Source organism: Mobula hypostoma, chromosome 16 (genome assembly GCF_963921235.1).
Source record: "Mobula hypostoma chromosome 16, sMobHyp1.1, whole genome shotgun sequence".
NCBI classification, from domain to species: domain Eukaryota; kingdom Metazoa; phylum Chordata; class Chondrichthyes; order Myliobatiformes; family Myliobatidae; genus Mobula; species Mobula hypostoma.
The window spans coordinates 42,929,289-42,949,508 of record NC_086112.1 but is presented as its reverse complement, the minus strand read 5'-3'; the positions used below and the strand labels follow the sequence as shown (position 1 = coordinate 42,949,508).

The 20,220-nt window shown below is 40.5% G+C and overlaps 1 protein-coding gene across 1 annotated transcript in view; it reads right to left on the bottom strand.

Annotated features, from left to right (window-relative positions):
- ntrk2a (neurotrophic tyrosine kinase, receptor, type 2a) overlaps nucleotides 1-19,969 on the bottom strand; it is a 308,857-nt gene extending 288,888 nt beyond the window's left edge. The window contains exon 1 of the mRNA XM_063068820.1: nucleotides 19,271-19,969. Within this exon, the coding sequence (XP_062924890.1) occupies nucleotides 19,271-19,479 (209 nt within the window). The 5' untranslated portion in view covers nucleotides 19,480-19,969. The remainder of the gene's footprint in view (nucleotides 1-19,270) is intronic.
- Between the last annotated feature and the right edge of the window lie 251 nt (nucleotides 19,970-20,220).

Sequence of the window (20,220 nt, the reverse complement as noted above, 5' to 3'; positions counted from 1 at the left end):
GCATATTTTTTCTCTGCAGCGGAAAGGGAATGCGATGCAAAGGTTATGGGGTGATCACTTTCACCATTCATAACATGTGACATGACTGCACCAAGCAGAGGCAAGTTTCACCAGGCAATATGGACAATTATGTGTATGACTACAGTGTCTGACGTCACCATTTCCTTTACCGTTTGGAAAGCCAACTCACACTGCTTTGTTCATTGCCATTTCTTCCTGATCTGTAGTAATGAGTTCAAGGGGTGGGGCACAGTAGCCAGGTTTGGCAGGAACCTGTTATAGTAATTGACAAATCCTAAAAAGTACCAAAACTCTGACGCATCCTTTGACCTTGGTACATCCACCACTGCTTAAATTTTCTCAGCACACTTGTGTAATCCTTGTGCATCACATTTGTTGTGTTGTGCTCTCAGCCATAATCTTCTAATCTTTTTAACACTGTCTTGAGATTTTGGAGATGTTCCTTGTCATCGAGGTAACACTGAGTGCCTGAGTAGCCTTGCAACACTTGGTCCATGGCTTTCTGCTAGAGTGCAGGTACAGATGCTACTCCAAAAATAAGTCTACTTTGTGATAAAGCCCTTCATGAGTGTTTATGGTGAGAATCACTGTGGGCTCTTCTTCCATCTTCATTGATAGATAGGCCTCAGCTAAGTCCACTTTGTAGAAGTGTTTTCCTCCAGAAAGGTTGGCAAAGTCTATCCTGGGAAGAGGGTACTGACAAAATTTCGGTACTGGGTTGATGGTAAACTTAAAATCACCATAGATCCTGACGGACCCATTCTTCTTGTGCTCCACTCAACCTTCGAAAGAATTCCTTCAGCCTCCATGTGATCTAGCTCACTGGCTGTTTTATCACGGATGGTATAGGGAACCAGACGGACTTTGTCAAACTTGAGTGTAGCATTTTCATTCAACTCTACTTTGCCCTTGATACATGTGAGATTTTCCATGCCATCCTTGAACACTGCTGTGGAATCATCCACTGCTTTTCTTAACTTGCTTTCATATGACTCTATTACAGGGGATGTGACATGTAAGTTGTGGATGGATCTCCAACCAAGTTGTAAATGACTCAGCCAATCATGCACCCATATTGCTGGCCCTCCTGTTTATACCACACAGAAGCAAAATGTGGCTTGTTAGTTGTTGCATTTCACTTTTATGAATGTCATTACCACGGGAGTTATCTTTTCTCCAATATAAGCTCTTAGTTGGATATCTGCAGGCTTCAGTTCACTATCTTTGAAATGCCATTCAAACTCATTTTGTGGAATGACTGAAACAACCAAGCCAGTTCCAATTCCATTTTAATTAATTTGTTGTTAACTTCTGGTGTAAGCCATGCTACTTGTCACATGTTTGCGTTCACATTGTAAATCTCAAGGCTACTCAGTCTTGTGTCACTCTCATCCTTAACCAATTTCTCATCAACAGCATGCAGATTAATGATTTTTTTTTGAAACTGTAACTTGATTTTTTTGTCTTTTTCTCTTCCCTATTCAGTCCACTTATTTTGTCTACCTGACATGCCCTTTGTATGTGTCCTATATTGTTGCATTTTCTGTAAGATGCATTGGTCTGGTGTATGTGTGCCTCTGCTGCAACATGAACACAATTTGTTTGGCCAGGCTGGTTTCTGTTTAGATGTTGTAGTCTAAACACGCTCACTTACATTCCTGATTGCAATTCAATTGCATTTCGGTCTGCTGTTTCTATTGATATAGCTATTTCAACTGCTCTTTTAAATGTAAGTTGTGCTTTAGTTAGCTGTTTTTCAATGCTTCCTTGTGAGATTCCACAGACTAAAAATCTCTCAGTGAATAATTAATCCCAATATTGTAGAGACAATGCTCAGACAATTCCTTCAGATCAGCCACATATGCTGAAATGGACTCTCCTTTCTTTTGATTCCGCTTATGAAACCTAAAGTGTTATGCAATCATCAATAGTTTTGTTTCGAAATGTTCCTACATTACTTTCAGGATATCAGCAAGGCTCATTTTGGCTGGAGCAGTTAAACCTCAAAGCAAACTGCATGCCTTTAAATCCAATGCACTCAGCAAAACTAGCCCTTGCTTCTCATGGACTATTCCATTTAATATAAAATACTGCTCAATTTGCTCAGTATACAATATCCAGTTATCCTTTATGCAACTGAATGCATCCATCTTTCTGATGTAGCCAGCATTTCCGCATTTTTATTTTAAATAATTATTATTTATTACTCACTTTTATGAACCCATGAATTTGTCCATTTGCTGTAGTTTTTTTAACTTGACTGTTCTCTTTCTTCCTTCGGAAGAAACACGTGCTGAACTGCTTTTGTTTTAACTTAAACATCTCACTGTGTTTTTTTAAAACTCAAATGTCTTGCTGCACTTCACCAGGTAGCTAGGTGTCTTAGGTTCATTTTAAAAATACCTTGTTGCCATCTTATGTTTTGTAACTCCAAAGCAGAAAACTAATCAAAATTTAAAAAAACATGGAATAGGGAATAGGTGTCCTAATTTCATTTTTACTTTAAGTGAGATGCACACATATGATTTGATGGCACGAGGATGCATGACATTCACGTACTTTTATATATAACCCACATTGCATTATGTAAACAACAAAGAATATTTAAAAACTGTTTGCTCATGTAGTGTTTAATGGTCACACAAATGCATGTAACTGACACTAGTTAGAAACTTTGGCAAGAGTCTCTTGTCAAATTAAGTGGCCTAGTGTCCCAAATAAATGAAGGGAGTCCTGACTATTTTCTAAATTTGCTTTTGTTCTTTAAGATTTGTCCAAATAAGCAGCTGCCCCGATTAACTGATGGCCCAATTAACTGGGATCCACTGTATATATGCAATATGGAGCTTTGGGAGTTTAATTGATTGAGTTTAATATCTGCCATATTATGTAGCTTAGAATTTTTGTTGCTATATTTACATTGCAGCTGCATTCCCTATAGTGCTGTGCCATACTTACTCTAGTGTCATACGTCTACATCAAAAACAAATCTGCAGGGCTTCCTGAACATCATTTAAATCAGCGTTAATCCTGTCACCAAGTGGATATGCACTCCTTGTGGTGTAAGTGATTTGATACTTCTCCAGGATTTAACACAGCTTTGCTATGATCCATCAGGCCCTCATGATGATTAAATTACTTGGTGGCAATGCAATTGTTGCAATATCATTTGCATCTTAATTCCCTATGAATCTGTTTTAGATGATAGTATCTTCATTCGTCAATCAATGTCAATTCACACCTGCTCTTCATCTCTGTTAGCACGGTGTAAATTAGGTTTTAGGTACCAATTTATTTATCAGTACATCTACTGTACATCTACATCTACATCTCTGTTATGTGATGTAACTTTAAAACATTAAACTAATTCAAAGGAAGATGTGAGAGTCCAGGAATACAGGACTGACTTTGTCTTTACTTTAGCAAGGCACATACATATCATGTGGCAGCATGATGCTATATGCAAATACTGTAATGTATTTTTACATATAACCCATAATTAATTATTTAAGCAAACAAGAATTCATAATCAACTAATATATACCAGATTACTAAAATATTAAATACACAACAATCTACATAGCAGTTCCTCAGTCCTCTGTACAACTGGATGACTGATGAGTATACTATTATACATCACTTTCTAATCGGAGCAGAGGAGATTTGCCTTGATGCTTCCTGGATTAGAGAGCATGTCTTATGAGGATACGTTGAGTGAGCCAGGGCTCTTTTTCTTTTGAATAAAGGAGGATAAAAGGTAACTTTATAGAGATGTTCAAGATGAAAAGAGATATAGAACGAATGGATAGCCAGAGACTTCTTCCCAGGGCAGAAATGGCTATTATGAGGGGCATAATTTTAAGTTGGTTCGAGGAAAATATAGAGGGCATATCAGAGACAGGCATTTTACAGAGAATGATGAGTGCATGGAATGCCTTACCAGGGGTGGTGGTAGAGGACATTAGGGACATTTAAGAAACTCTTAGATACACACATGGATGATTTAAAAAAATGATTGGCTATGTGGGAGGCATATCATTAGATTGATCTTATACCCATAAGACAAAGGAGCAGAAGTCAGCCATCCGGCCCATCGAGTCTGCGCCGCCATTTTATCATGAGCTGATCCATTCTCCCATTTAGTTCCACTCCTCCACCTTCTCACCATAACCTTTGATGCCCTGGCTACTCAGATACCTATTAATCTCTACCTTAAATACACCCAATGACTTGGCCTCCACTGCCGCCCATGGCAACAATTTCCGTAGATTTACCACCCTCTGGCTAAAAAAATTTCTTCGCATCTCTGTTCTGAATGGGCGCCCTTCAATCCTTAAGTCATGCCCTCCCGTACTAGACTCCCCCATCATGGGAAACAACTTTGCAACATCCACTCTATCCATGCCTTTCAACATTCGAAATGTTTCTATGAGGTCTCCCCTCATTCTTCTAAACTCCAAGGAATACAGTCCAAGAGCAGACAAACGTTCCTCATATGTTACCCCTCTCATTCCCGGAATCATTCTAGTGAATCTTCTCTGTACCCTCTCCAACGTCAGCACATCCCTTCTTAAATAAGGAGACCAAAACTGCCCACAGTACTCCAAGTGAGGTCTTACCAGCGCCTTATAGAGCCTCAACATCACATTCCTGCTCCTATATTCTACTCCTCTAGAAATGAATGCCAACATTGCATTCGCTTTCTTCACCATTGACTCAACCTGGAAGTTAACCTTAAGGGTATCCTGCACGAGGACTCCCAAGTCCCGTTGCATCTCAGAACTTTGAATTTTCTCCCCATTTAAATAATAGATTGCCCGTATATTTCTCCTGCCAAAGTGCATAACCATACACTTTCCAACATTGTATTTCATTTGCCACTTCTTTGCCCATTCTTCCAATCTATCCAAGTCTCTCTGCAGACTCTGTTTGCTCAGCACTACCAGCCCCTCCACCTATCTTCATATCATCAGCAAACTTAGCCACAAAGCCATCTATTCCATAATCTAAATCGTTGATGTATAACGTAAAAAGAAGCGGCCCCAAGGCGGACCCCTGTGGAACACCACTGGTAACCGGCAGCCAACCAGAATAGGATCCCTTTATTCCCGCTCTCTGCTTCCTGCCAATCAGCCAATGATCTATCCACGTATGTAACTTTCCCATAATTCCATGGGCTCTTATCTTGTTAAGCAGCCTCATGTGTGGCACCTTGTCAAAGGCCTTCTGAAAATCTAAATATACAAAATCCACTGCATCTCCCTTGTCTAGTCTACCTGTAATTTCCTCAAAAAATTGTAATAGGTTTGTCAGGCAGGATTTTCCTTTAAGGAAACCATGCTGAGTTCTGCCTGTCTTGTTATATGCCTCCAGGTACTCCGTAACCTCATCCTTGACAATCGACTCCAACAACTTCCCAACCACCGATGTCAAGCTAACAGGTCTATAATTTCCTTTTTGCTTCCTTGCCCCCTTCTTAAATAGCAGAGTGACATTTGCAATCTTCCAGTCTTCCGGAACCATGCCAGAATCTATCGACTTTTGAAAGATCATCGCTAATGCCTCCGCAATCTCCACAGCTACTTCCTTCAGAACACAAGGGTGCATTCCATCTGGTCCAGGAGATTTATCTACCTTTAGACTATTCAGCATCCTGAGTACTTTCTCTGTCGTAATTGTGACTGTGCACACTTCTCTTCCCTGCCACCCTTGAGTGTCCGGTATACTGCTGATGTCTTCCTCAGTGAAGACTGTTGCAAAATACTCGTTCAGTTCCTCCGCTATCTCCTTATCTCCCATTACAATTTCTCCAGCATTATTTTCAATCGGTCCTATAACTACTCTCACCTGTCTTTTACTCTTTATACAGCGCCTTATAGAGCCTCAACATCACATCCCTGCTCCTATATTCTACTCCTCTAGGGATGTGGTGTATGGGGTGTCAGGGAGGGGTAGCACCTCTGGTGGAGGAACATGTCGCGTCCTTTTCAGGGCGGTTAGTCCACCTTTGGTCCCCACCTGGCCCTCAGCTCTCACCTGTGGCTCCCCATAGCTGTTTGCATGAGACAGCGGCCACACCCCGGGCAACGGCTTCGACAGGCCGACTAAACCAGGTGAGGGTAGCCGACGGGTCTCAAACCCTCGGTGAGATAGGGAGTTGTCTATCCCAGCATGTGAAGACAGACTCCGGTGGATTGAGCAGACGAGACCTATGGAAAGTCCAACGGTCACGAAGGCGGTCTCTGCAAGTGTCGGTGGAATGTGTAGAGCAGGACAAGACACAGAAGACGTCCTGGTCATCCACTGCGCCTAGTCCCATCTCCAGCCGTCTAGACTCTGTCTTGCCACTGGATCCATTTGGGAATTGGGAAGAGAGAGTGAGGCTGACGCTGCGCAACTCTCCCTCACTTAAATCCAAATCACGCGCTAGTCTCGACACCATCATAATGGTGTCGAGGTCCTCATCAACGTCAACGATGGACGAACAACTCTTTATATACTTGAAAAAGCTTTTAGTATCCTCTTTGATATTATTTGCTAGCTTCCTTTCATAGTTCATCTTTTCTCTCTTAATGACCTTCTTAGTTTCCTTTTGTAACCTTTTAAAAACTTCCCAATCCTCTGTCTTCCCACTAATTTTTGCTTCCTTGTATGCCCTCTCCTTTGTTTTAACTTTGGCTTTGACTTCTCTTGTCAGCCACGGTTGCAGCCTTTTTCCATTCGAAAATTTCTTCTTTGTTGAAATATACCTGTCTTGCACCTTCCTCACTTCTCGCATAAACTCCAGCCACTGCTGCTCTGCCGTCCTTCCCGCCTGTGTCCCTTTCCAGTCAACTTTGGCCAGTTCTCCTCTCATGCCACTATAATTTCCTTTACTCCACTGAAATACTGACACATCAGATTTCGGCTTCTCTTTTTCAAATTTCACAGTGAACTCAAACATGTTATGATCACTGCCTCCTAAGGGTTCCTTCACCTCAATCTCTCTAATCACCTCCGGTTCATTACACAATATCCAATCCAGTACAGCTGATCCCCTAGTGGGCTCAACAACAAGCTGTTCTAAAAAGCCATCTCGCAGACATCGTACAAATTCTCTCTCTTGAGATCCAGTGCCAACCTGATTTTCCCAATCCACTCGCATGTTAAAATCCCCCACAATTATCATAACACTGCCCTTCTGACAAGCCTTTTCTATTGCCTGTTGTAATTTGTAGTCCACATCACTGCAGCTGTTTGGAGGTCATCAGGGTCCTTTTACCTCTGCGATTTCTTAGCTCAACCCATAAAGATTCTGCGCCTTCCGATCCTATGTCACCTCTTTCTAATAATTTGATATCATTTCTTACCAATAAAGCCTCGCCTCCCTCGTCTGCCTACCTTCCTATCCTTCTGATACACCGTGTATCCTTGGACGTTCAGCTCCCAGAGACATGCATCCTTTAGCCATGTCTCAGTGATAGCCACAATATCATACCTGCCAATCTGTAGCTGTATGACAAGAACATCCACCTTATTCCTTATGCTGCGTGCATTTAAGTATAACACCTTAAGACCAGTATTTGGTACTTTTTGCTTTGATTGCACTGCAACTCATCCTAATGGCTACAAATTTTCCCCATCACCTGCCTGTCTTTCCTGACATCTTTACTGCTCACTATCTTAGATTTATTTCTGTTTTCCGCTTCCTCCGCTCTATCATCTTATAGTAGGTTATAAGGTCGGCACAACACTCTGGGCCGAAGGGCCTGTACTGTGCTGCGTATTCTATGCTCTCTGTTCTAATTGGTGCATACTGTGATTTCAGCAGGTCACTTGGTTAATGAGAACAAGTTGTTAGTTTTGACAGTTATCTGCTATGATAAAACATAAATTCACGTACAAAAGATGGTAAGCTGAAGTAACAAACTTGAACTTGCAGCTGTAAGTTACCAAATAATTTGACTTTAAATATTCAAGCCCCAGTCTGTGAAATTTCAGCTGAGTTCAGGCCATTAAATTTCCAAGTCAATCTTCAATTCTGTTTACGGGTAAATTCATTCAGATGCAAGGAATGCTCAAATTCAATTTCTTTTTTTAAGTGATGTTGAGAGGTTGCACGATATGAGATGAAATGGCATTCAAAAATAACTCCTCGTGCTTTTAAGTTCAGGGTAACCAAAGGCACTGCCTCCTTTGCCATTTAGCCACATAAACTGAGAGACTTTTAGTTTAATTCACAATCTATGTTGAGTTATCAGATCTCAACAATGAGAGAATTAAAAGCTACTTAAGTGGATTCACCATCTCTGAACTCGAGAATGAAAAATCAACTGGATGATATCAACTTGCAGACTCCGCACATCCTCCCCACAACCCACACCACCTCCATCACTCCAATTAAAGAAGCTTCCTGCAGAAATTCATTGACAAGGGGACAGTTCAGTGTCAACTAATAACAATTTGCATTAAGGCATATTTCATGTAAAAAAGCATCCAAAGACATGCTGTATAACCAGGGATAATAGGAATTGTAGCAAAGTAAAGGGAAGATTGAACCAGAGAAGAATCTGAAAAAAAACTCCAATGCAGTGACTCTCTGAGACACAGAAGGCTTGGGCAGCTCATGACTGCCAAAGGTGGACAGTTGCTGGAGATGAATTGGCTGATGTGGGGGCGAATGGATATGCAAGGAATATGCAACATAATAAAATTAGAGAAACACAGATTATAGGTTGAGAAGGTCACAAAAGTCAACGGGAGGTTCAACGAAAACTAAATTTAAGAGACTGAGGCAGCAGAAGCCGTTATCAGCCAGCAAGCCAAACAGAAACAGTGAGGTAGGTATCTTGGCACTGGCTGTGTGGAAAATGCTTGGATTGAGCTGACACTGGTGGAGGGTCAGCTCAATCCAAGAAGGTTAATGAGGATAGGACTGGAACAGACCAGAGAAGGAAATAAAAGCACGTGAGGGGCACTGCTTCTCCAGACATAAAGGAAGATCATTAATATAAAGTGTATACTTGTTGCTGAGTGGCAGAACTTCAACCCACTTCAATCAACTCCTTCAGAGAGATAACAGGGGAAAATAGAGACTGATTAAACAGCAATCCCAGTTCAAATGAATGTAATATTTCACTCAGATGTTATTACTTTGATTTATGAAGTAATCGGAACTTTTGGATATATGCTCAAATTCCTCAATCTAACCACTTTGCAACTCAATTTGCACATTCAGCCTCAGATTTATTTATCACGTACATCAAAACATACAGTGAAATGTGCCATTTCTGTTAACAACCAACATGGCCTAGGGATGTGCTGGGGCAGCTCGCAAGTCAAAAGTTTCAACAATTATATTGCTAGAGCTAGCAAGAACTTATGTAGCCAATTAGCAAAATCAAAATATAATACTTCCGATTTTCACGACTACTTCTGCTTAAAAGTTATTACTCAGAATAATTAAATCTCAATCATAATGTTTTGACTGTAATGCAGATAATTAATTTTTGACACTCACTAAATCATATAATTTACACCCAAAAACAGTTGTAATCTGGAATATGGATATTTCCAAAAATTTATCCTCTGAGTAATATTTTGCAGTCACAGTTCTCAATCATTTTACATATCTGAAATTATAGGACCTAGGAACTTCCAAATGGCAGATGTCAGTAATGCCACAACTTTCAAGTTAGTTAAAGCAGGATAACCATGATATCAAACAAGCCACTGGATTCACATTCTCTCCGTGTTAATGTCATTTTGACTGATATGCATCACTTCCTCAAAGAATGGAAACACTGGGGAAATCCATCAGCATGTTGAGATATATTTTTCTCATCTCCCCCTAAAATATCTTGATTTCATGTTATAAACTGTTTTTTTTAATATGAGCCCAGTTCCCACATTCCTAGATATTTAAATAAAATATGTAGTATGCTAATAAAAGCATACTTGATAGCTAAGTCCTCCAGCCAATCACTCATTAATTTTTAATCTTGTCTGTAAAATGGAAATAAACTTACTTTTAATCTCCTTACGCATTAGTACTGATTCTGCATTAACTGAACCCATACAACCTGTTATGTGGATCCCATCCATGTTGCAAATTCCATGAATTCGGTGACATTGTTCAGCTAATCTCATCATGACAAAGAAGCAACAGAACCTGCCAACTGATTCGTGAGGTGAGCTGTGCCCTGACTCACACATCAGGTTTGTCACATTGTCTGCTACAGTAAGTTCTGTGTCATATATAGTGCCAATGATTTCTGATGAAGAATATGACTACATCTTTTATGGGTACAGTCCAGCCTCACCTTGACAGCAACTAGTACCACAGTTACAGATGCTAATTATCTATATCACTTAAAGATATACTGTAAGTAACAATTATTTAAATAATGTTCTCTTCGCTATCTATTTTGGTGCTTCTTCCCTTGATATAACAAAATGCTATTAAGTTAGACTGTTGATTTCACAACCTTACAAGACAAGAGCAGGAAGGAATCTTAAAGCAAAAGAAAGAAATGGCAAAAATGTGCACAGCAATTTAATATCAACTTTAAAGCAGCGTTAAAATCATGCAATGTAAATTAAAATAATAATATGGTGTGGAACTAGAAAAATCCAGAAACAAAATTCTTCTTCATAATTCTATCTGTGTAGTGTTCAATACAGCTGCTTTAATCATTAGCAGAATGAAATTATCTACAAGAAATAAGAAAATATAATTATTTCCAGCCTAAAAGGTCCATATCTCTGTTAATGATTCAAAGGAGTGCTGTTGGCCAGGATCTTCAACAATAAAGCCAGCAGTTTCATTTGGAAAAGCCTTCATTTGCATTCACATTTGTGTAGAGTTATCGTGTAGGCAATGCATAAAGTGAGAAGTTCCAAACTTCCTTGTGGATTATTGTTGCTGTCATTCTGTTTGCATTCTGATGCTGGATTAGTCCAGCCGTAGACCAAGAACTGATGTCAGAAACATGCCTGTTGTGCCTATACCAAGTTAGAGCTGATGCAGAGACAGGGACACCTTTCACTTCAATGGGGAGAAAGAACTGAAATGGAGAAAAGAGAGTGCCAGGTAATCGGCTTAACTGAGTTAATTTTACCAATAGTTCTTTAATTTTTAAGGTAGCTTTTTAAATACTTCAATAGTATTTTAATCTTTAACAACTTGAACAGATTTCCTTGACTATGGAAACATCTCTGTGGTGTTTCTAAGCAATGCAGCCATAGACCAGCATGACTCTGGGTGGCTCTGGGTGCTACTGATACATGGAACATAAGAAGCAAGAGCAGGAGCCTACTCTGTTATTCAATAACATCATAGTTAATCGAGTCTTGACATCAACACCACTTTCTGCTCTCTCCCTTAACCTCTGACTCCCTTGTTCTTTAACTGTCTGCCAGTCTCAACCTTGAACACATTTAACAACCCCACCTCCATAGCTCCAAAGACTCATAAACATGAGAAAATCTGCAGATACTGGAAATTCTAACTACTGGAGGAACTTAGCAGGCCAGGCAGCATCTATGGAAAAGAGTAAACAGTCGACGTTGCACACCGAGACCCTGCATCAGGACTCCAAAGGAACACAACCCTGTAACAGATGAAATTCCTCCTCATCTTCATCTGAAATAGGTCATCTCTTATTCCAACACTCTGTCCCTGAATTCTAGGTATCCCCACAAAGCGAAGCATGAATCTCAGCACCCACCCTGTCATATCACCATCAGAATCTATTATCTTTCAATAATATTATGCTTCACCCTTCTAAACTCCAAGTATTTCCTAACCTATTCATCTCAGCACTCAACATACTGAACTTTCTCAACACTGCCTCCAATGAACAACACATCCTCCCTTAAATACTATAGAAAGAACAAAACTGTTCCCAGTATCCCACGCCTTGCAAAGTGCATCAACATCTTTATATTCGAGACCTCTTGCAGTAAAGGCCAACATACCATTGGCCTCCTCAATTACATGCTGTGTCCACAGGCTAGCTTTTTGGATTTGATGCACTAAGGCATCTAGATCTCTTTGCATTTGTAGTCTCATACTATTTTAAATAATAATTTACTTTTACATTCTTCCTTCCAAGTGATTGACCTCATATTTTCCCACATTATACTCCACATTCTGATCCGCTCAGAGCTGGTTTTACTAAGGAAATTTGTGTAGTCAGAACTGCTCTAGTGTCTACCAGAGAGGCAGCAGACCATAAGCAATGAGCTCCACTATGGAAATTCTGAGCAATCAGATTAGACTTAATTCTGTATCCATGCATGAAATGTTTCTGCTCTGGTTAATTTCTAACCTTTTGTTTTCTCACCTCACTCTGTTTCCTTATTTTCATCACTAAACCATAACCTCCATCCTAAACGAGCAACACCACTCAACTCCCCCACCCCCTCCATTCCACCTCCAGAAGGTCACCTGATACTTTACTTCCACACTGTCACAAATTTGATTCAATTAGCATCCCCAAGTGGCATTTAAGGAATTTCTTTCTAGTTCCTTCACTCTCACTTAAGTTCTTCATTGTAAACTCTTGTTAAGAGGTCTCACCACAGGAAGAGCAGTGTATCCCTGTCTACAGTCAGTCAGATAAGTTGCATGTGTGTTTTGCTTTTATTTATTGTAATGTGACAAATGGCTGAATATGGTCCCTGCCTATTATACTTGTAACAGTGATAGATTAGAACAATGTTAATAACATTATCTATTAGAGTAGTCAATTTTTGAATAGCCTCAAGTGAATTATAAAATATCCTGTAATTAGGAACACTGTAATTTTACTAGTCATGAAATGTTTTAAAGAGGGAGCTCCTTCCACATGTTTCAAATCAGAAGATAACAAGATTAGTGCAATATTTTATGTTTCAATAACTTATTGCCATGAAATAGGAAATTGTATCAGTCAAAACTCAGGGACTATGGTTATTTAAGAAACTCATCCATTTAGGTGACAAATAAATATAAGTAGATTTGATCTTTTCTGCACCTTGTGGTCATTGCTATTAATTTAAGCTGTATTAGCAGAATTGCATGAAAATAATTTAACTGTGTTAGGTTTAAAATACAGCAGCTGCAAGACATAGTATTGACAAACAATATTTTACCCAAGTATTGATGAAGGGTCTCAGCCTAAAACATTGACTGCACGCTTTTCCTAGGCTGCTGAGTTCCTCCAGCATTTTGTGTGTGTTGTTTACAAATGTATTTCTTATTTATCTAATGAAAGTCCAGGAAAGTCTAGGGACAATTAGTTTATAATACTAGTAATAATATTTAGATGTCTTCATTAATTCCCTTTCTCACTTTTGCTTTTTTTCATGATTATATCCTGCCTGGATATTCACATTCCATATGGAGATTACTTAAATAATTATTTTGAAGTCTTACTCCACTTCTGACTTGTTACCTTAATTCGTTAATTTCATTACTACATCTGAATCTATCCAAACAGATAGTTCTTAGTCACTCAGCTTCTTTCCAATAGTGTTTCTTATTCTTTACCCATCTTTTTCTCTGTAGCAAAGAATTAAACTTGTCAGCTGGGCATAAATCTGTACATGGAGCATCCCACAACAACTAAAGCAACTTCGGTGTAAATGTATAGCAGTCAACGAAGACAAATTAATTGAATTGGAATAATCTATTAATAAACAGCCATCTCTGAAACAATCTCTTAAGCGCTTGCTCTAGAATTTAAGCTTGGTCTAGTTTTTATGTTAAATCTTTTACATTTCATAATCTTCAATATCATGTTTCTTTGAAAATAAATGTACTTTCAATTAATGTAAATATGTCTCTGGCCTTTTCCTTTCTTTAGTTTTTCTTCCTTTGTCTCTCCCTGCACTGCACAGTTTCTGCTTTCTATCATTCTCCATACTGTTTTTTATGTCTGCTGTTAGAAACCATTATATGGTTTGTTAACTGCATTTTTGACTTGTCCTTTTTGCGGAGTTTTTCAGTCATTATCTTTCCCAGCATTTTCTCACAATAATGTAATCTCTCCAGATTTATTTCTCACAAGAATACAGTCCTTTTGTTTTGCATTCCTGAATTCTTTCATGAGCATTTTTGAATCTCTCAATACAGTGCACTCATTCCTTCAAAATGTCCTATCCCTGCTAGTCTATCCCCTGTCAGTTTGCAAAGCCGAGCTGGAGAAAGGCTAAATAAGCTCACTGTGCCCTAGAGAGAGACTTGAGGAAACCTAAACCAGAAAACATCATCCATTACCTTTTCAATAATTTAAAACCAGATGCCCAAGCACACAAACAGCTAAAACAACAAATAAAGCAGCATCATGGAATTTTTGTCTGCTTAAACCATCCGCTAAAATTCCAAAAAGCATAGAATTAGATCATGAGAAATTGGTGCATTTTTACAAAATTCTGGTCTGCATTTTTTTGGGGGAAATCCTCATAAAACTTACATTTTTATTTGATTGCTTGATGCTTCCAATGTTAAAACTGGGCATTTGTAGAAAAATCTGGAATTTGACAGGCTTGGAACATGTAAGAAGTACTGATCTTAACTTCAATTCTCACTGATCTAATGCTGCACACATAAAACAAATGATAGTTTTCTTCAGACAAAAAATAAAGTCTGGAAAACCAAAAGTAAAGTGAGAAATAATTACTATGTATTCAGTTATAAAGCCATTGATTCACTTAAACATTTGGATGAACATATATTGAAATTATTCAGCCATTTTATCAGTAGTTCAGAAATTAAGATTGCTATTGTTCATCATTCAGCTTTCAAATAATACCAATCCATTTTCTGCCATTGGCTAAATGCCAGCCCTTTTCTAAGAAAACTCTGTTTTTCATCGAAGAGACATTCACCATGGACACCACATTCAGCATTGATTACTGTGTAATTTTAGTAGAATACTCTCGGTCCACCAGAAGTGTTTCAACACCTACTTGAGATGTGACACAATCAATCAGTGCAGCATTTACATCTCCCAAATACTAATTATAACAGGACTTTAAGTACACTATGATATTATTTTCAAAGTTATGGGCTATTTTTATACATGATATCATAACCCAGTATAGTATTGATTTCTATTTAGTTTGCTATGCACAATCTATTTGGCTTATTTGTAAACCTAAGTGCATGGACAGTCTTGAGAATTCTGTGAAAATAACATTTTATTGGTCTAATTTGTTTCTAATTTGGTCATGGGTCCATTTTTTTAGGTATGGAACATATTTTGGGATCCCACAGTAGGCTGCTCATCATGCAATCTTAGTTTTAATTTTCAATGTTTTAATAACTTAATTATTTAAAATTATTAACAAGTCACCATTAAAAAAATTGTTTGCAAATAAGGAACATTCAAAACCCCCATCTTCCACATGACAATATCACATAGCAATATGGGACATTGATTCACTTAAACATGATTTACGTCATCACCTCATAGAGTCCTAAACAATTTTTCATTGATATCTTGAAGATTTGAGGCCTTAAAATTGGATTTTCCAATTTAATTCTGCTCTTTCTGAGAGGAACTAAATGGAATAGGACCGGAAGTTGCATGTAATTTAACTGATAAAATTCTCCACTGTGTACATTGATCAGTGCACTGCCAGAGAGGAGAAGAGGGAATGCTGGCTAGTGGATGTTAAGCAAGATTGAATAGTTAGGCTTTAAGGATGGATAAATATCCTGGAATCCTTTTGATTGCCTTCGGGAATCAGTTAGTGCTAACCTTCCCTCTGCAGATTAAATGGGACAAGTAGATTCACTCTCAGCATGTAGTAAAACTAGGCAATAGAGAGAATAAACTCCATGGGTCAAAGATTTCCCAGTCTCTGACACTCATTTAGAAGAACCATGTATAATTTTGAATTACTGTGACACTAATTCCTACTCCAAATTGAGCAGTAATATTATTTGCAGACTAAGAGTACAAGTGCAAACCTTTTTAAATGTCATCTCAATCTCTAGAAGTGTCCTTCATTGTTAATAGTACTTGCATAAATGCTTATCCATAAAATTAAGATGTGAAGGCAACAGTTTGATATGCATTCCATTCTAATTTCATCTGCTCCTTGTGGAATGTAAAGTGCTGCCCAGGGATTTCAGATGAACTAACTCTCACCACTGCCTTTGGCCATAAACTCTGAAACCAGCTACTAACTCCATCCCTTCCCCTGGCAATTGTCATAAACTGAAGCAAACTGTTCTCAATCCTATGTTGGAGTTACACACATCCTTAAATTATCATCTACAGCCAACTGCATAATACTTCCTAACTTGCTAACTGAGTACTTTGCCCAGTCCCTTCCTCCCTGGAGATGGTTCCAAAGCATTCTAGCTGACTTCCAATTACAGCCTTCTATCAATTCAGCTTCTTCAGTTGCTGCTCTAACTTGTATCCCTGGACTTCACTTTGCTCACCTGATTAAACAAAACATTGCTACCATCCCCTGAACTCATGTGCAGACCTCCATTCATACCCTCTATAGTTTACTAGTCCACTATTACTATCAATCAATGCCTTTCTCCAGCAAAAGCATAGGCTTCAGGCAAATCCCTTCTTAAGTCTTCCAATCTCTCTTTCCTCCTACATCTCCCAATCTCTCTTTCCTCCTTCATGACATTCCAGCACTAATATTTTGGTCGTATGTTCTGATAGTCCCCAATGTGACTGGGTGTCAAACTTTGTTTAATAACTTCAGCGAAGGATCTTGGGGTGGAGTCTACTTCATTAACGTCACAGGTTGACTTTGAACGAGCCGACAGCTCCGAACAAGGTGTTTTATTCGACGTGCCCGTTCGCTGTATTTATTGGCCTATGGTTTGTTCATCTGCTCTGTCCCTGTGGTATAGATCCAATGACACCAGTGAGATGCGGGAACGGAATAGTAATGTTAGGAATGCTGAAGTCCAGTCGGTAAAATTAGGCTAAGTATGATTATGAGGAGCCATCGGCTTCTCTCTATTTCTGGGATCTGTCGTCACCAAATACGAATAGTCTCAGATTTACACCTGCAACCTGGCATTATACACCTCACAGAGGCATTAACGTATAAATATAATACATCAATGTTATGTATTTCGCCTGAAAAGACAATAACAATATGCTCGGCTCTTCCCACGCTGCAAATTGGAATGCAGAAATGCAGTGGGATTCGCAGGCGGCAGCTCAGTGTAGCAGCGCCTAGCTCCGCGCTGAATGAGAGCTAGACGCTCCCGGTCAGTCAGGATGACTGCCGCTGGTAAAGCACATCCATAAGAACACAGCATCCGCCTCGCTCTTCCGCGCTGCAGATAAAACAGCCCCCGAAATGTCACCATAGTTCCTTAACTCCGCCCAACACTGGATAAAAAAAATTGTTAACACAGGCACGTTTATTGTCCCGATTGCCGATCGCCGCGAGTCCGCAGCTCGTCGAGAATGTCAGAGCGTAACGAGGAAAAACACCAGAGGAGCACAGGGAGTCAGGCAGTATCGATGGAGACGTTTGGGGTCGAGGCGCTTCATCTGAGCTAATGTTTGCTTAATAGGAAATAATCCGATTAGCTCTCCATTGTTGTGGAGCCGCTTTAATTGTGATGTTACTGGTCCCAAGAAGTGAGAATGTCAGGATTGAAAATAGAGCGGGGGGGGGGGACCGGGGAAACCGGGAGCACAGCGTGGCAGAGAAAAGGCGAGGGGTTAGGACAGGTAACACGGGGTGAAGCGATAGAATGCGAGAGGGGTTAAATGTGGATTGAGGGTGTGAAGGAAAGAGATGGGGTAGACAGCATTGGAAAGGGGGGAGTGACAGCGGGAATAGGGACGATTGTCCTGGGGGCGGGGGGAGGAGTGGGGTAACAACAATAAACCTGATTGCTCTGCGAGAGACTAACTTGACCAATTTCCGCAGGTGGTGCAACAGTCTTGTCTCCCGTGCAGTTAACAATTCTGTTGTAGGCAAAATGCTCTCCCGTTTTGGAGACGGGGGGGCTTGGTCGTTTGCGTAGATGTTGATACACTTTGTACACGTTGCACATATACCTAGAATGAACGACGATAATTTTTGAAAAATATAAAACATAACGACTGGCGGCCTCGCTGAGGAGAATAAAGAAAAAACAATGAAAATAAATAAACAAGGCCGCCCCTCCACCGAAAGACAAGTTGTTCAAAACTCAGCAACCTGCCGAGTGTTCAACTCGCTGTGAACGCAATCCAAAAATCAACTCGGCTGTCCAAACGATTTCTCTCCCTTTCGTACAATGTAAAACAAGATACAAGAGAAAATCTCTAAAATATGTAATTAATGCAGTTTGGAGACTGCCATCTCAATCCTGCAGATTAGCAATTAGAAGCATTCACTGGCCGAGTTAAAGGGAGGATTCGGCAGGATTAACGCGAGCTGTGAAAGATATATGAAAACTCACGAACCATGTCCAATCTGGAGTCAGTGAGTACTAAGTAATACGAAAATCTATATCCACTTAAAGTGCAGTAACCCACCAGCCGGTGATCTCCGCGGTCATACACATACCGCAAGGCACACAGGGGTACTAGCCCGCCGAGTACTGTACCTCTTTAATGTTCTGGTATTAAATGTTCTTGGCTTAGAGGTCAAAATTAATGAGCTGTAAATACAGTCGATAATTCACAAATTTAACTGAATGTATTAATGCGAGTCCAACGAGAAAGTGAACACTAAAATTACGAGTCGACGACCTCTGCTCGCAGCCTCCGGTATTTATCCGAACATCTGTACCTCCAGATGAACGTATAAATTAGACAATAACAGAGATGTAAACATGCCGTTCGGTCCATCGTACTCATGCCGGTCGAAAAGAACTAGCGAAATTAAAGATTCCCAACTACCGTTGTTGAAACCTATAGTCTGGATAAACCAAAGATTTCACTCTTAGAGGAAAATTATTTTGTTTCTCAACACCCTTCCCCTTTTTTTGTTTTAATCTAAATGTGAACGGTATTCTCCTCACTGGGGGAGTGGGTGGATTCATTTGCGGGTTACATTACTAAAGGGGAGGAGGTTCCCTCCGCCTGCGCTATATCTCAGACTAAGGACGTGACGCGGAGAAACTAATGAAATATTTGGGTCGAAAGAGGTTTCCGACTGCAAAGACTGTGATAACATGCATGGTTTTCGATGTAAAACCAGCCCAATGGTCCACATTGCATGAACCCACATCTGTGGGTGAATTGTCCTCAGCCGTGCCCTGGTAGTCTCGGGGCAGCCTGCCGCCTGCGGTACTCACATTTCGGTGATGTTCTCCATCTCTGCTGCGGACGCCAGGGCTGGAAAAGCCACGATGCCCGGCTCGGTGCAGGTGATCCTACTGACGCTGCATCTGCAGGACGAAGGACAGCCGAGCGCCAAGCTGCCAAATCCCAGCAGGATGCCCAGAAAGCACAGCAGCGATTCCCTCAGCCCGTGACACCAACATCCCGTCAACGAGGAGTCCATCCTCGCCTCGCCTCTCCCCCACACTCCAGATCGGAAACGTTTTCCCAAACAAAAATGAAAAGGAAAATAAAGCCGGTGCAAATCCGTGTCTCTCCCGACCCTATAGCAGCGGGTTATTCCTTTTATTATTACTCTGGGAGAAGGGGATAATCCGTAAACAGATTTCTATAAACTGTGCTCGCCTACTTTGCCAACCGCATATATAGATAAGCGAAATGGAAGCGATGTCTCCAGTTTGTAAATCCCTGTCAAAGAGCTCTCTCTGTCTCACTGTTTGTATCTAGTCCCAGAGGGGGCGGTCCAAATGCTGTAAATGCCACTGCCAGTGCATCTGCAGCCACTACTGGCGGCTCCGGGAGAGAGATGCAGTCACCCGGGTCCGGAGCATCGCTCCCGCCGCAGCGGAGTGGTCTCTCGCTCCCTCTCACCCAGCGCCACCACCAACTCACTGCCTCCGGCTGCCGTGGGCTCTGGGCGAGCTGCTTTAATTCAAGCTCTCATCAACCCCCCCCCCCCAAGTCCTCCACCTTCCCACCAAACTATTAGGTTTTTAGCGTCCAATTCGGAGAGCTGCTGAGCATGACGTGAGGCTGACGCACGAAAGGGGATGAAGCGGGTGTTTTTTCGGCTAAAAATGAAAACTATAAAAGAGAGGGGAAAAAGTAAAGACGCGGAGAAGCGGTTAAAGGTGCGGGACGTGAGCTTGTTGGCAATGAGGCTGGAAATGTCCCGCCCACCAGA